The 18,394-nt window shown below is 35.5% G+C and overlaps 1 protein-coding gene and 1 long non-coding RNA gene across 3 annotated transcripts in view; one reads left to right on the top strand and one right to left on the bottom strand.

The window, feature by feature from the left end:
• The window catches only part of LOC133276571 (uncharacterized), a 787,535-nt gene that overhangs the window by 59,523 nt on the left and 709,618 nt on the right, over window positions 1–18,394 (top strand). The gene's annotated exons all lie outside the window — the stretch shown is intronic.
• TBC1D22A (TBC1 domain family member 22A) overlaps window positions 1–18,394 on the bottom strand; it is a 169,894-nt gene that overhangs the window by 133,715 nt on the left and 17,785 nt on the right. For both annotated transcript variants that reach the window (XM_061467491.1, XM_061467492.1), the window contains exons 5-7: window positions 10,465–10,535; window positions 2,881–3,009; window positions 1,661–1,723 (exon numbers count right to left, since the gene is read on the bottom strand). In XM_061467491.1, coding sequence (XP_061323475.1) covers window positions 1,661–1,723; window positions 2,881–3,009; window positions 10,465–10,535 — 263 coding nt within the window. The remainder of the gene's footprint in view (window positions 1–1,660; window positions 1,724–2,880; window positions 3,010–10,464; window positions 10,536–18,394) is intronic.

Raw genomic sequence — 18,394 nt, 5'->3', positions numbered from 1 at the left:
AGAAAGGACATTAAATATATTCTTCAGAAGACATTTACCTGAAATTCTAGTTTAAAGTCCTTTTTCTTTTTTTTTTGATTGTTCAGCTAATTTAGAAGTAAATAGTCATTCCTGAGGAAGTGTTTTGTACTTTTCAATCTTCCTTTAAAAAACAAGAATGCACAGATTCTTACACCAGGCAAGTTAAACAGCTTCTAGTTTTTCTTTCGCTAAAACATGAGGCAGAAGAAAACCCAACGTAATTTTGGGGCATTTTCATCTAAACTGAAAGCTACAAAACCACGATCATTGTACCTCTGAACCACAGTCACACACAATTTGAGACACAGATGATCTTCATGGAAACCTTAAGAACAGTTTCATTTTGCAACACAGGGAAGTAAAAAGCCCATCCCAAGAAAGCCACCACTTTGTGTTGAATGCAAATACATCTTTAGAATAATTTAAAAGACTACTGCTGATACAATACAAGTAGTTCTTTCCTCTTAGAAGTGTTAGAGCATTCTTCTTTCTGTAGCCCTTTCTGCATGACAAAATAATCACTTCCAATTTCATTTATTGGCTCATTTCTAGATACAACACTGATCTTATTAATTTCTTTAATAGTATATTTCTTGCTGGTATTGTTTCCCTTTTTGTCCCCTATTTTTCTTACTTTAATCTTTGTAATCATCCCTAGAATAGCCAAGGTAAAACACCACTGTGTAGAAAACAGAAAAAGAAGTATTTTTATAACATTTTCTTTTAAGAAATTGTAATTGGCTATTTCTTCAAACTGATTTCTCCAACATCTGTGGAGGAGTGTTTCCATTAGACAAATAACTGCAAGAGCAGAAAAACAGATGAAAGCTAGTTCTGCATTTAACTTCTGTATCATCTAATGAACTATCCAAAGATGTTCTATATGGCTCTATAATGATACTAACAGAATTTACATGGAAGTACATATGAAGATCTAACTAGATCTCCCATTAGAAGGGGAAGGAATTGAAGAAGAAGAAATAATTGAAAGAGGGTAATTCACACCATCTACACTATTTATGACCTATATACTTTATAAAGTCACCCTGGTATTCAATTTCCAAACAAAATAGACCAATTTGATTAACATATTTACCATTAATTGATGTAAGTTTATTATAGCGGTAAAAGAGCTTAAATAGTGTGCTCAACATATAAAACTTAAGGAAGCAAAATGAAATAAGGAACACAAAACCAGTCATGCTACAAATTCACAAAAAGAGAATTTCCTAAGAGGAAAACTGTGATAAGAACTTTCAGACTTGAATGATTTTGACAAATATATAGAACCATGGGGACTATCATCTGCCTTTACTTCAAAACACATTATTACCAAAATACAGACAGAAAAAAAGTAAAAGGAAAAAAATAAAACTCAAAGGCACAATGCCAAAGAAAAAAAACTGACAGATTCAATGCAAAAGATTAATGAGATGCCTTTCTTTTTACTACTCATATTTACACTATCCTTAGCCTATACTCATATACTCTTATTTTTTTACTTTAAGCTAGTTCTAAAGTTAAAATTGCAAGTGTTGTCAAATTAATTGTTAACCAGTGCTGTTACATCAGATTCATTAATAAACTGATATCTAAATAAATAAATAAATAAATAAAAATCTTTAGATATCATTCTTACCTCTGTTACTTTGGGCTGAAGCCTTAAAACTTCAGGACTCATGCGTGGGATATCTATATGGATCTAATTAAACAGAAAGAAGAATACTGTAAAAGGAACCAACCACAAATCTTTTAAACAACCCAACAGTTAAAACATTTTTTTTAATTTTACAGTATTAGCTATAATGTCACTGAATCACTTTTTTTTTAATAATATGGATTTATTGTATTTCAAAACATATAGCTACATCTTTAAGTCATTATTAATCAATGAGGTAAAATAAAGAATGAAACACCCATATATTTTGTTTTCACATTTTAGGATTCTTATATCACATTTTGATCATTTGGAAAATACATTCATTTTGGTAATACTTGTAACCTGGGGTATTTATGAGTAAATATAGACTACTACTGCTGCAAAGACATGTTCAAATCATAGAATCACTTAGGTTGGAAAAGACCTTTACAATAAGGACTAACCATTAAAAGGTGAAAATAGAGTTTAGCACCTATTTTAATGTATTTGACAATTGCTTATGAAGAGAGCCCAAATATACAACTTCACAAAGGAGTTTTATGCAACAGAATACTAACCTGATTATTCTGGGCTAGATACACAAGTACCTTGTATTAGTCATGCTATATACTTCTTGCCAACAAAGATAAGACTTGAAGCTGAAAATCTCTGCTTCTTCTGTCTTAAAGAAAGCTAGGTACTATTGCTTACTCCATACTTAATAATACAAAATAAGTATGGAGTATTCCTTAACTTGAAGAAAAGTTACCTGCTTATCTGGGCAGGCAAGAAAGTTTGATACAGCTATTTATTTTTATTGCACATCATAAATAGTTTCAACTTCTTAAGCAGAAGTATGAAGCCAGTAAAAAACAGTCACTGTTACACTCCCTGTCCATTTTCACTCAATTCAAGGAAGGTCTGAGCAGGAGATGAAACATTTGAAAACCCTATTATTCTTAAACAAAATAATGACAGCACTGAACAGCAGTGCCACATGGCCTGACTAAAGCCGAAATTAAAAGAAATCCACTGTTTTGAATTTCAGACCAAAATAGTTAATATTTTTGCTTCAAAAATGTAGAGAAACAATTCATTAGAGAGCTGCCTATCAAGTATTATTAAAGAAATAGAGGAAAACAGTGGTAAACATCAAAAATAATCTCTAAGTTCTTTAGAAGATGTCCTGTAAGTAAAAGTCACTTCAATAGGTGTTCTACCTGTCTATAGGTATCCTGGTGATTTTCATCATTTCTGGAATCATAATATTGTTCAACAAATGCAAAATACTCTTTGCGTTTTCTTTGTAAAGTGCTTTCTCTTCTGTCCACATTTGCAGGAAGATAGCCCTGAAGGAAAAACAGTGAAAAGAAAAGGATATTATTCTTTGCCTTACAAAAAGCACCACTGGTATTTGATTACATATGACAGGAAAGCTAATAAAATCACGCAGTGCCATGCAGTCCTACCTGGATCTGAATAATCCTTTAGTAAAGCAGTTTTCTAATCATCACAACTGATGCAAAAGTACAAACATCTTACTAAAATCAGGTTTGGTTGTTCTTGGTTTTTTTTTTGGGGGGGGAGGGGGGTTGGTTGGTTGGGGGTTTGTTTTGTTGGTTTTTTTTTTGTTAAGGGAAAAGTTTCAAGTTTTTCCAGCTTTAAAAAGCAATTTCTCATCAAGAATTCTAAGATTATGTTTACTTTCTGAAGACAAAAGCTCAAAACAAATAACCTGAGATAAATGCAACGCTATACGAGTTCACTTATTTCTGCATTTCTATGTGGCTGTTATTAGAGTAATTTTAATAATTTTTTAACAAAATGCATATTATCTCAGTAGGCTTCAAGTAAGAATGATATACATTAGCAAATATGCTTAAATTATGGTTAAATCTGTAATACAATGGAGTATTAATTCAAAAGCTTTAAAACATTCTAGCTACTTTATTTCACTGTTTCAGATGAGAAAAAAAAAATTCTCAAGCTTTCATTTCATCTCAGGAGGTTATTAAGTTTCATCACAAAAAATGACTCAACAGCACCAGCGACTGGGCTCTTAGATGTAAGAGCACAAGCCGTACCTTTCTGAAAGCAATTTATAAATACTATCATATTTTGTGTAAAGTATGGACACACTAAGGCAGTTGTGTCAGATGATGCAACAGTGTATAATCCTGCCTAAGTACAGAATATATCTGAATGGTTCATCATTGAACTCAGATATATCTGAAAAAAACAACCTTTCAGAAACAAAAACAATCCATTCTAATTTTCCTCTTTTGTCAAGTCTGATCACCATTTCTGGCATCACAGACAACTTGCCATTTAAAATAAACCAAGCAACTCAGCTTGCCATTTTAGCATTTTACAAAAGGAAGTATCATGAACGTTATTAAATGGTCAGTTAGATATAAAATTCACTTACTAGAAACACCATTATTCATGTAACTGGCTACCAAAAAGATTTCTGAATATTCAGATACATTAAATGCTTTCTTGCAAGCAGCTTGATTTCAAGCAATATCAATATCCTCTAACACTGCAATAAAGCAAGCTAGTTGATATTTTACATAGATGGCAGTCCTTTAAAAATACTTTGAAGAATCATTCTAAGGATAGATGGCTTTGAAAGAGATCTGAACATCCAAGACCATATTAAAAAAAAAACCCTAATAATCATATTAATCACTATTCAAGTCAAATTAAAAGATTTTACCAATATTAGAAACATTCTCTTGCCACAGTAACAGCTATCACCATACTAATGGTAACTGATAAAACAGAGAAACTAAATTTATGCAAAATTTAAGTTCCCTTTACAAAATAATCCTCATAACATCGAAAAAAATCTGTAAAGAAGTACAGCATATATATTTGCACTTACACAATGAGCCATAGAGCCACATAGCCACTGCAAGTAACTTGCAAAATGTTGTGCATTTAACTACAAAAACAGCTATCTTATTCAGTCCTAAACAAAAATGGAAGTGGTAAATCCAACATACTATAATTGTTAATTATACAATAAAATTAAACAATCCAAGTATACACGTTCCATTACTCTCCTGCATCTATCCCATTTCTATAACTTCTCTTTCGCTCAACATTTAGAGAAAAATAAAAATTACACTCCATACTAAAACACAGATAGATTTTTGAAAGTATCTCTATATAAAGCCCTCATAATCCAATGGGAAATCATCAGCAATCTGCTATACCACTTAGATACACACAAGTCTGTGGGGCCACATGGATCGGCCCAACAGTACATAGGGAGCTGGTGAAAGTGCTCACTGAGCCACATTCCATTATTCATCAGTAGTCTTAGCTAACTGGCAAGGTCCCAGTTGACTGGAGGTTAGCAAACGTAACACCCATCCACAAGAAAAGATGGAAGGAGTATCAGGGGAACTACAGGCCAGTCAGTCTGACCTCTGTGCCAGGGAAGGTTATAAAACAGATCATCTTGAGTGCCTTCACACAGCATGTAGAGGACAACCTGGTGATCGAGCCCCATCATCGTGGGTTTATGAAAGGCAGGTCCTGCTTGACTAACCCCATCTGCATCTACGACAAGGTGACCTGTTTAGTAAACAAGGGAAAAGTTGTGGATGTGTCTACCTAGGCTTTAGTAAAGCCTTTGATACCGTTTCCCACAGCATTCCCTTGAAGAAACTGGCTGCTCATGCCTGGGACAGTCATACCTTTTTGCTGGGTATAGAACTGGCTGGATGGCCAAGCTGAATGGAGCTAAACTCAGTTCGTGGCTGGTCCCAGGTGGTGCTTCCCATGCAGTATTGAGGCCACTTCTGTTTAACATCTTTATCAATAACCTGGATGAGGGGATCAAGTGAACCCTCAGCATGTTTGCAGATGACACCAAGTTGGGTGGGAGTGTTGATCTGCTGGAGCATAGGAAGGCTCGAGAGAGAGATCTGGACAGGCTGGATAGATGGGCCAAGGCCAATTGTATGAGGTTCAAGAAGGCTCAGTGCCAGGTCCTGCACTTGGTCTATGACAACCCCATGCAATGCTACAGACTTAGAGAAGAATGGCTGGAAAGCTGCTTGGTGGAAAAGGACCTGGGGATGTTGGTCAACAAATGGCTGAACATGAGCCAGCTTGTGCCCTGGCAGCCAGCAGCATCCTGGCCTTTATCAGCAATAGTGTGGCCAGAAGGACTAGGGAAGCAATTGTCCCCCTGTACTCAGCAGTGGTGACACACCTCGAATAGTGTGTTCAGTTTTGGGCCCCAAGAAAGACATTTTGGTGCTGAAGCATGTCCAAAGGGCAATAAAACTGGTGAAAGGTCTAGCGAACAAGTCCTGTGAGGAATGGCTGAGGGAACTGAGGTTATTTAGCCTGGAGAGATGGAAGCTCAGAGGAGACATTATCATTCTCTTATAACTACCTGAAAGAAGATTGTAGCGAGGCAGGGGTAGGTCTCTTCTCCAAGTAACAACTAACAGAACAAAAGGAAATGGCCTGAAGTTGCACCAAGGAAGGTTTAGATTAGGTATTAGGAAAGGGATGTCAAGCACTAGAACAGGCTGCCCAAGGAAGTGGTGGAGTCATCATCCCTGGAGGTACTTATAAAACATGAAGTTGTAGCACTTATGGACATGGTTTAACTGGCAGTGCTAGGTTAACGGCTGGATTTAAGATTAAGGGTCTTCTCCAACCTAAACAATTTATGATTCTATATTAAAAACATTTAAAAATGTTATTCCCATATACTTTAATTCCTTAGTTTAAGATGACAACAGAGTAAATACAAATCATATTATACTCCAGATACCTTAAGAGGTATTTGCTTTTGCAAAACCATATCTTTTAGGACTTACATCTGGTACCTTACATCATACGAGCTTAACTTTTGCCTCAAGGCTAATCCTGGCATTTAATATCCTGTCCCAGTGTTTTGTATTAAGTTAAATATTGAATTCTGACTCCCATTTATTCTCAATAGTTGTGGTTTTTTTTCCCCCCTTTAGGATATCTTAGTTCCATTAGAAAAGAATTCATTTGTGAGATCAGAAGTGATTGCTCGAAGGATATCAATACTTTCTCAGCAAGCCTTTTTGCTATTATTCAGTTTCAAAGACTGAAGTAATCTTTCAGTTGGACATGTCCTATTTCCTGTTCACTTTACAAATTAGGTTTTATTTTTAAAAGTAGGAAAGACTTGCAACATATCAAGGAATAAACTGGTGGAGACTTTAATCCGCTTATTCAATAATTTCCTCCAAAGGCTGTTGCAACCATATCTTAAGTTTGGTTAATCAAAAGAAAAGTGAGCCTGAATAGTTCTGCTTGCTGTTTAAGTACAGCATACCTAACATTTTTGCTATATTTTATAGCTAAATCATGTAATTTTTTTCTATGCTGTGACCAATATACATGCATAACATCCACAGCCCCTAAGCATTACATTGATTTTCATATGATTTCCCTCCAAAAAACTATTAATCTTACATGTTAGTATTATTTACCTTCTATATAATAAGTATCTCAACTGTCCAATTTGTTGAATCATATTCAAAAAATTCCAACTTCAATTCTGATTTTACAAAGAAGGTTATCACCTTCTGCCTTAGATACTACCAACTGTACACAGTTCCCCAGACATGTCATAGTCTGGGCATGACTGGCTAAGACTTTTGAATAATTCCAAGGCAAACATATCAAGCCTTAATTTAGTTCTAAACTGTGCTTTAGTTTCTTTGGTTTCCCAGTCTTTTTTGGTTTTGCAACTGATATTTAACCAAAAGTTTTGCTTTTGTATGCTTATTTCCCAAGGCAACTCATAGCACAAAAGATTATCATAGAATCATAAAATCATTAGGGTTGGAAAGGACCTTAAGATCATCTAGTTCCAACCCCCCTGCCATGGGCAGGGATACCTCACACTAAACCATCTCACCCAAGGCTTTGTCGAACCTGGCCTTGAACACCACCAGCAATGGAGCATTCACAGCTTCCCTGGGCAACCCATTCCAGTGCCTCGCCACCCTCACAGGAAAGAACTTCTTCCTTATATCCAATCTAAACTTCCCCTGTTTAAGTTTTAACCCGTTACCCCTTGTCTTATCACTACAGCCCCTAATGTAAAGTCCCTTCCCAGCATCCTTGTAGGCCCCCTTCAGATACTGGAAGGCTGCTATGAGGTCTCCACACAGCCTTCTCTTCTCCAGGCTGAACAGCCCCCAACTTCCTCAGCCTGTCTTCATATGGGAGGTGCTCCAGTACCCTGATCATCCTCGTGGCCCTTCTCTGGACTTGTTCCAACAGTTCCATGTCCTTTTTATGTTGAGGACACCAGAACTGCACACAATACTCCAGGTGAGGTGTCACGAGAGCAGAGTAGAGGGTCAGGATCACCTCCTTCATGCTGGTCACGCTCCTTTTGATGCAGCCCAGGATATGGTTGGCTTTCTGGGCTGCGAATGCACACTGAAGCCGGCTCATGGTAAGTTTCTCATCGAGCTAAAGACTAAAGAATTAGAACTAAAGAATTTTACTAAAGAACATTACTCCCTCTTACCTGGGACATACGTTAACAATAGGTAAACAGCTAATGTGACTTAAAAATTAATTACCATTAGAAAAAAGCCTTATGGAGTTTATGGCCACAAATACCCAAAACACTTTTTCTTCCCCACTTCAGGAAGAAGATGAATCCAGCTGCTGCGTTACAGTATAGAAAAGTTAATGATTCCTAAATGACTCATCTTTGGGTTTCCAAAACATACTAAATAAGGAACACTTAGTAGATAAATCATCGTGAGAATTACATAAAAAAAGCTGAGACCTTTCAAAATATAGCTATTTGGATGACAAGGGAAAAAAAAAAAAAAGGAAAAAAAAAAATCAAGTAATTCTTAAAGTAAAATCCAAAAGTCCTGAAGACAGTTTCTTTGCAGCGGTATGGCAACACAGATGAAGGTAAGAATTGAACCAGAATGGATCCTGGAGCGGTTAAAACAACAGAACAAGGGAACTCTACTCTTAGGAATTTCTCTAGACTGGGAATCTCAGAAACACTAAGTTAAAATCAGCTTATGGAATGAAGCTGCATCTCACAGAAAGCCCATGCTCTTACTTGAAAGCAAGAAAGTGACTGCAGTTAGCTTATGCATAATTCCAGTTTTCTAAACCTCAGTGACAGTCCTCTGATTTAAAACTTAACCTATCTTTATGAATTAGCTTAACTGTATTTCAAAATCAATTTTGAGTTAGCCATATTCTTTTTTTATACTTTGAGTGTTTGCAAAGAGGCATCCTAAAACTTCACGGAAAAAAAAGGAAAAAAATGTCCTTTTCATTACCAAATTCTCAGTTACCTTTGGAAACACAACAAAAATAACTTGTACAGTGCAAGTTTAATTTCAATTACAGCAGGATATTTGAATATCCACCATTAAGAAGCTTCATCTGCATTTAGCATTAGAAGGAACTAAGCTGCAAATTTAGTAGAACTCATCAGCAAGAGAGACTCTTTCAGTCATTGGAAATCAGTGTCAATCTGAAGTAAATACTTTGCATTCCCCGCTGAATTATTCTATAAAAAGCAAAGCTATTTAAGTCTACTCTCTGAAAAATTCAATAGCATTAAACTGTTGTGTGTATAACTCAGAATTTTAAACAGTACTTAAATGCATAAAGACTTGCTGAGGAAGTGTCTTTCCTAGCCTCTGGAGAGTAGACAGCAGTAGATTTTTGCTTCTTTTTAATACAAACATCTTCACAAGTTCTTCTCCCAACCACAGGCAGACAAACAACTGCTAAAACACACAACTGTTTGCCATCTGAAGTATCATAGCTGAAAAGATTGACATGAAAAATACTCCTCTGAGGAATACATTGTATTTTTGCAGAGGAACATTTTTAAATATAGTGTAAATACTGAGATTTGAAAAAAAAAAAAAAAAATCAGTTCTGTAACACCAAACCCAGCGAATCCCAGATTCCTGCAAGCTTGTCTCTGATGCCCGACTGCAACTGCTGTGTGGTATTTCAGTCAGCCTACTCCCAAAGCTACTGCCATTGTAAAATCATGTGACCACTGGGCAAAGTTCAGTGAGCTCAGCCAGCCAAAACCTCACACTGCAAAAAGGTGATTAGTTTTTTAATTAGCTGTCTCCCTGAACTGTCTCACAGGTCTGACATCGGGACAGCCAATGCCACAATATAACTGACCACTGCGGTGCGGATTTGTTCATTTTAAACCACTACAGAAAAATCAGCCATAAACCCCATGAGATCCTATCACAGATTTTCCTTAGTACACTGTTAATCCTTTCTCATAGTTACTTTAATGTGAAGTCAGAATGAAGCCTTTCACAGGACACCAATAGGCTTCATTTCCTCTACTGTGTGCCTATTTTAGAGAAAACTGTAAGCAAGTACTTGTATTTGAACTCTTCACCATTCCATCAAACTTGGTTGCGAGAGGCCACTGTTATCACCTAAGCCTCTCTCTCATAGAAACCCACTTTGAAAAATAAAGATGTACAGCTGACATGATTTACTGCTACCTCTCATTCCCCTCCTTTCAGTTTGACAAATTAATCTTGAGATCAAGTAAAAGAACAGAACTTTCATTACAATTCAGCAACAGGACACAGTGTTTTCAAGTATCACTGATGCATTACAACTCAAGCAAAATTATCTGTAATGCTTGGGAAAAAAAAAAAAAAAACAAAAAACGCAAACCAAAGCAACAAAAACTATTACTACTAAATGCAAAGGAAGAAGGAAAATTAAAAACAACTAAACAAAACCAAAACCAAACAACTTACTGAAAGAAGCTTCCATGCAATTGGACGAACCCGTTTGGGAATGCCAGACCAACTCAATTTCCGTAATTCTTCTATTAAAAGAGAAGTATTTCATGAGAACTAAGGAAATGACTATCAAATATTATACACAGATACATTCAAGTTAGCGCAAAGTTGTTTACAACAATGATCATGTCCTCATATAAAATCTAATGAAATCAGAATTATGTGGCAATTCTAATGAATCGATAAAATATTGAAAAATTACTATCTCTAGGGATACTATGATAGGTACTGAGTGTGATAAGGTAACTTTCTGAAGTGTTTCTCAACATTAGTTTTCAGTATACATGTCTTATATTAATATGCAAGATAACCTGAGTCTTATCATATAATATGTTTACACAGATCCTAATTAAAAATAAGATTTGCAGTTACAGAAATAGAATGATAATTGGTCTGAACACTGGAATTTAATCCAATGTTATATGTTCATTCTTTATGTCGTACTCCTTTCTTTTGTCAGATACCAAACCAGCTAAACCTATCCTTTGCACATTTTTTGTGAGAACTGTTTAACACAGAAAAATCAGAGAAAATTCATATGCTTATAACAGTGTCCCTTAGAAACAGTATTTTTATGAGATATCTATTTGTAGCTCTTTCTCCTCTTACTCCAAGTCGAAATTACAGGTTAATACTGCACAAGTTCAAATCACCAACATGCTAAGGAATACAGAAAAAAATTCTACATTTTACCTTGTATATACTTATTCCAGTTAATTATATATTTGAATTAACTATGTATATTCCAGCAAATTTGGTCTCAATCATATGCCTATGTTTTCCAAATTCTACACTCCAACAAGGCATTTAAAAGCATTTTGTCTATCTATTACTCCAAGAAAACAAAGCACAGAAGAAAGTAATTAGAGTAAGAACATCCCGAGTGAATATGATGACTAACTTTGGCCATTTATAAATGAATACTGCCTTTATTTTTTGTTAAGACAAAGACTCTTATAGGCAATGTCCATCATCATAATCTTACTCTCACCCTCCTTCTATTACTCCAAAAGAAATACGCATCCACAATACAAAGAAATGTAAAATATCATGTTAGGTGTGGTATGTTACCATGAAGCAAGTTATTTCTAGGAACATATATAACTATTTTTAACCAGGAATGAAAACACAGTCCACTGAAACAAGTGCAATACTTAAAATACATATAATATATTCCAAGACAAAAGAAACTGATTTTAAAAGTGTACTGAGGCTAAATAGTTAATAATAATAAAAAGATTAATTAACAATTCAGGTTTTTCAAAAAAGCATCAACTAAAGCAAACAAAAAGCTCCAGTAAATTGGATTTTGTAATATTAAGTTACCAAAATCCAAGCAAAAAAAGCGACCAGATGCTGCACTGGGACCAAAACAGAGCAGAAACTCAGAACAACAGAGGAAAAGAACAGATACTAAGAAAGAAGATGTTAAACGGTCATCACATCAGTGAATGCATCTACCACAAGTCTTGAATCTAGCCTAAAGAAAAAGGGTTACTTTCTTATAACATCAACAAAACTGTTTGCTGCCTCTAAGCTTTAAAATACTATTGTATTTGACAAAAATAAGTTTCATTAACAGAAGTTTGTCTTCAACAGTTCAAACCCTTGAAAAAGTCAACATTTACTGACACAGAGAAAAAAGAAAAAAATTAAGATGTTTTTAACTTGAAGTCATGGTTTATTTTGTAGTTTTGTTTTTAAATGAACTCTTTTATTTCTTGACTATACAAGAAGAAATACAAGGACATCAAAATGACACCCTGTTAAAGGGAGAGTAGATAAATAAGTCAAGGTTATTTCCTACCACTACAGGTTACATTTAGGCATGTATTTCTGTGCAAGTGTACCAAAACAGCAGAATATATAGCTATTTAGGAATATCATACTGAGTATGACCGAAGATAAATTCGGTCATATACCTTGGGCAATCCAAAGACTAGACTACCAAATACCAAAGGAAAAAGGTACACCACCACATAAAATGTGAACTGAGTTGATTTCCAGCAAACAAATTATTCCCCAGCCTTGAATTTCCTTGTACTTGAGGCTTATCCACATCTATGGCAACAGTAAGATTAAATATACTACAGAGTTAATAACACAACTACACTTACTGTAACTGATTGCATTTTATTTCATTTAAAGTCCATCCTTATCAAACATGCTGATCATTTACAGCAAGTAATCTTTGCCATTCTTCCTGTACTTCTTTAATAATCATCATAGGCAGATTACTGCCTGGTCTTTAATCTGTAAAGTAAAACATACACTATCAAGCAGTACACAAATTTAAGCTCATTTTACTGGTTCCAACTCCAAAACAGAAAACACAAGGTATTTGTGGTCAAGGAAATCCAAACCCAGGACTGAGAGCTATTTTAAGTTCAGAGAAGATATAGATATGGCAAGGCACTGACAACTATTTCCCCTTCTCTAAGCATAGAGGTACCTCAGAAGAAGCACTGACTGAAGTACATCAAAATGTAAGAACAATGACAAAGTTCAATTATATCAAGGTTCCTTAATGCATGACAACATAAGCAAAAGAAAACCTTCATCCCTTCTAACACTAATTTCCTAACCTCTACTTCCTATTTACATATCACTTCTGAGTACCATTTATCCATTCCACCTCTTCTCAAGACTTCCTTTTTCCTTTGTTTTCCTCCTTTTTGGTCCTCATCCCTATATATTTCAGCTTTATCTTTCCTCAAATCATCAACTGAAATTCCACACCTGTCTTCATTGCTGACCAGCAGAATTCACTGTATAGTTAAGAAAACCTTAAATTCTTAATAAAAAAAAAAGTGGTGCAATCATTAAAACAGAACTGTATCTTAAAAAAAAAAAATCTAAATAATTTCTTATGATATTTTTCAAAGGAACCTGGTTTTGTTCTTTATCTTAGAATAATCCCAGAAATTGATGCTCTCTTGCTTTCCTGCTTATACTAAACTGTAACAATAAATTTAACTGCAACTATTCACATCACAGATGTTTTAAATTAAACACATAAGAAAGAGCATTAGAAATGAAAAACTATGTAAAGTCCAAATATTCATGACCCTTCTATAAACTAAAGCCTGTAAAAGAACTGTCAGAATAATAACGTTCTATTCACTTTCACAGAGACTAGCTATTGTGGAGGATCAGTGTACCACCAAAGTACATTTAAATACAAGAATCATTAAAGACAAAGTATATGCTTTGATACAATTATTCCTGATGTCATGCTCCCTACAGCTTGGGTTATTTTCCATTGTTAATTTAGAAACACCAGACTGCTGATAGGGCTTCTAAAAATGAAGTCCAGAGAGCAAATTCTGCAGGGTTTTTTTTCATATGGTCTTCATTATTTTCAGTTTGCATTTGCAAACATGATCATTCTTTCACGATATATTTTTTTTAAATATTTGTCCTACTTTAGGAAAGTATTTTATGAAACAAGTGGAAATCATATGTAACATTGCAGCAGTTTTCTCATTCTGTAATATAAAACCCATGTTGTTTTAACCATCATCTTGAAAGTTATGGAATAGAGCTATTATTTCTATTACTCTCTCCGTATTGTAAAAATAAGAATTTTTTTTGTCTCACTTGGCAACTTACTACAGAAATATATTATTCTTCCACAGCTTTTTGAGATACTTCATACCCTTCACACGTATATAAAAATCAGGAAAAGCAGTTGTAATATATTAGAGTCTAAGCAGAACAGAAGCAACAGCAGCATATGCTTTCAAAACCTATTAAGAAACTCACAGTACACGCACACTAAATATGCATGGATGGAGGAAGCATAAAAGCATGCTTATAAGCATAACTGCAAATCCTCCTTATTCTTCATCTCAAGTTGATAGGCACTGGAAGAATATAGGATGACCAAAAGACAAGTAACATTAAAAAAATATGATACTGTTGGAGTGTGAACTGAAGTCTCAAAGAAACAATGAGAGCAGAACTTGTGCAGTCTATACACACAGAGAGAGGGTGAAGTTTAAACTGAGCTACGTATCAAAGGCTAGCACAAAAAATATACTCCATTATGAGTATTCTGTCACTGCAAACACAAGGGATTCAATGGGAAAAAATTAACAAAAAACTCCTAAATTTCACTGATACTCAATAGGGGATGGCACCCAGGATTGTCTATTCATAATAAAACCCTAGGCTTGGGCACAGAGATGCATCAAGTACAGCAGCAAAGAGATTGGTGGCTCTCACAACAGAAAACAAAATGCAGTTATGAAGTCAAGAGCTATGGGATGTCACGAGCAATGGAAAAAAGGCACCAATGGATTCTGAAGAAAACCAAGAATGCACATGACAAAGAAAACCATGCTAATAGCTCTGCCATGTCACACAGCAATGTTGAAGTACAGAACATAGCTGGACAGGGACAGCCTTCATCAAGGAGTTTCAGATAACAACAGATGGACACCACTGACATGAAAACTAGATTTTTTTTTTCTTATATCAGGACAAGGTGAAAAACTCTGCCACTTCAAACAGAGCAAAAGTTTGAGTACAATACTATTTGGAACGGCCTATTTGGCTCTCAGGGATTCAGTCTTTACAATGACAGCTTTAAGGGACTAGTTTTTTGAATGGGGAGAGGAGAGATGGTAAGCAGCAGAATTAATAACAAAGCCTAATAGAAAAATTACTAAGTTATTGTGGTATTAAGTGATCATCTTTAGAAAATCTTCATATTTGTCCTTAAACAGACTTCTATCCAAGAAATTCAAGCTAAATCAAAACCTCTGCATTCAAAAGAATGGAAACAGACAGCTTCATAACAGAAGTTTGAGATCAAGAACAGTGCTGCAATTAAAAGGCATTTGTAGACTCATAAATTCTACAGTTTTAGGTCATATCAACTTCAGCAATATTCTCAGAGCAAGCATAAAATAGATCCATTAATCCGGTTTATATGAAATTCCAATTTTCTAGTCTACAAAAGCAGACAAGACAATTCTAATGTTACAAGTTCTCAGTGACTATCAAAAGTAAGAACTACCACCCAGTCTAACAGTATTAGTAATGACTGACCAGAGGCACCATAACTCAGGTATTTTGATATCCATTTGTTATAGAGTAGCAGCTCCACAACAGACCTGGAAGCACTAAGGCAGTGATAACAGGATTCTAAATGCACCCAACCCAGGTGCCCCTTGCCAGCCAAAGAAGCCCTTCTCCCCTAAGCCCTCCTGGCAGGCAAAACAGGTTTGATTTGTTTCATGTAGTGTCAACAGGTTCAGTTTGTCAGGCTCAAACTGTGATAATCCAGCACAAGCTGCCCAATAGGTACCCCCAGTACCAAGTCACATACCTTACTCTTTTTTCCCATTACTTGGTATTCTTTTTCCACCACCCTTCTATCTCCTCTTCTCTACCCAAAATTATCAAACCACTCCAATTACTTCTTCCCTTACTGGTCCCAGTTTCACTATAGCTAAACCAAAATTTGGCATTTCTGAAATTATTACCCAGGCACTGTTGGTCTTGTCACGCTGCACCTTCCAAAGTAGCTCCAGGGCTCCTCCTCCCCATGAAATGGCACTGTTTGGACATTTCTCACACAATTCCCCTTTTAACACTTGTGAAATCCAGGCATCTTGTTAGGTGCTATCTATAACTTCTGTTAGTTTCTTACACTGTAGTTTGTTATGTTCAGCAATTTCTCGTGTTGCCTCCAGTAGCTCTCCATGCCCTAGGGAGTTAGCTCAGCCTCCGAGCAGGGCAGTCAGCAGCTTAAATATATGCCTGCAGACCTAACTTCCCTGAAACAAGTTTCAATTCCACACATAATCCAATGTCAAATAAATTCCCAAGCTATCAAGCACTAAATCATAAGTAACTGTATCACTGGTTATATTCTTCTAAAATCCAAAAAGGCAGGAATCAGTCAGAACAAGTAAAGGTAAAGCAACCATATAGTATAATACAGTTTATGGACTAAAAAAGAGAATATCTGCCTTAACTAAACATCTATAAACTACATATGCATAACTCCTCCACTCAAGAACATGATCATAAGCTCCAGTGATGATTTAATAACAATGAAGGCCCCAAGTCTTCAAACGCAACTGATCTCTAGCTGTGAATCATACTGTTCCATTAATCTGTATTTAAGAACAAGTATGCTTTCCCAGGTCTGATCTATCTCTGTCACTCATAGTTTGGCTGAAAGGAAAGGGATCATATGTGTTAGTTTATTACTTCCTTACACAATCATTTTGCTTTAAGTTTTGGCTACTGTTACACACAGCACACCATTTACAAATTACGTAATAAGCATAGTAAATGCATAAAACAAAAAATAAGTTGCAACCCAAACTACATTTGTTACTTTCAAGTAACATCAATTGCTCCTTGTCAACTCTATACCCATTAAATACTAATCTTTCACCTTACTGTATTTTTTAATCCTCCCTTAACTCATCCCAAATAGGAATCTATGCACAAACATGGCTACTGACCTCTAAAACCAACCTATGCAAAGTAAAAAAAACACCCAAGCATAAACCCAAGAAAAGATGCAAATCCACTGTCAGAATCAGAAATGTGGAACATATGATTGAATCAGCGACAAACCACCCAGGACAAAAGTTCCACATATTCTTAAGTAACTTATTTCTTAATGCAAGCAAACTGGAATATAGTATATTCTAGTCCAACTTTCTATCCTGTGATGCAGCTGAGCTTTCCTTCTACATTCAGGATGAGGCAAAGATAGTTTTGCCAAAGAATTTAAATTACAACACTATTTGAAATGAAACCTCAGTTTCTAGGCTAAATATAAACAACACCTATAGAACTCACTGAACTAAGGAGTCATGTTTTGAAAATTAAAGAGAAAGGAGGAGTAATGTTTTATTTCAGCAAGTTTCAAAAGAAATACTTTTTCATTCCTGACATTAGTCTCCTAGTCCTTTTAACTAGGAATAGACTGGGTTGTCCCAAAATTCCAGACAATACCATACATATCCTGTAGGACTGGGTTTCAAAGGGCTGCTCTTTCTGGAAAAAAATAAAAATCTCAGCACCAGACATGGAGGTAAAAATGTAAACCAAAGATGTTTCTCCTTTGTGTATAACACAACACTTATGTGAAACAGATCCTCTGACTAGCTTCCCATGATGTAGGCCTTGGGGATTAATATGTGCCTGCATTCTTCCATGCTGAGAGCCTGGATTGTTTGAGAAAATGCATTTAACACTAGTTTTTATACCTTTTGCGAGTTTTTTCTCGAACTCTCTTTTAAAAACACTTCCATACATTTAGCTTGATAGGATTTAAATTCTGTTCTACTCTCCTTATTTGATACAGAACTTTGTATTTAATATTGCATTTAATATTGTATTTAATGACTTATTATACTTAAAATATATAAGTATATATAAACCTACTCTACTGTCATGTCACAGAGTCTCTTGAATTTTCTCAGTGCTTTTGGTTTTGCTTTCTGAGTTGTAGGGCAACTACTTTCAGGATGGAAACTGTTTGATAGATGATTTCATATTTGAGAGTTAAGCCAATTCCATCGAAAACCATTAGCCTGGATATGTGATAATTCCATCTCTGCGCCATCACTGACTGCTGTCCTCTGTCAAGGGACTCCAAAGTTCCAGGATCTCACACTACTCCAAAAACAATATAAAATTCTGGACCTACCTTTTCACTACAGTGAGGTCAGCTAGCATTTTGCCAGCGACAAACAGCACACATTACAACTGAAAGAGGCTATGCAAGAATTCGTCAGATGCAATAGCAAGCTTTCATAATTATCACCCCAGAAGCACAGTCTGACCCTTATGCATCGCTGCTGTTAAAGCATCAGTTCACATTATGCTTTCCTTTGATGATTCAAAACCAAAA

Source organism: Pezoporus flaviventris, unplaced genomic scaffold (assembly GCF_033815535.1).
Source record: "Pezoporus flaviventris isolate CSIRO_AGI_PZ_B2104156 unplaced genomic scaffold, CSIRO_AGI_Pfla_v1 ptg000045l, whole genome shotgun sequence".
Classification (NCBI taxonomy): domain Eukaryota; kingdom Metazoa; phylum Chordata; class Aves; order Psittaciformes; family Psittacidae; genus Pezoporus; species Pezoporus flaviventris.
Note: the sequence above shows the minus strand (reverse complement) of the source record. Positions and strands in the feature narration are given on the sequence as shown.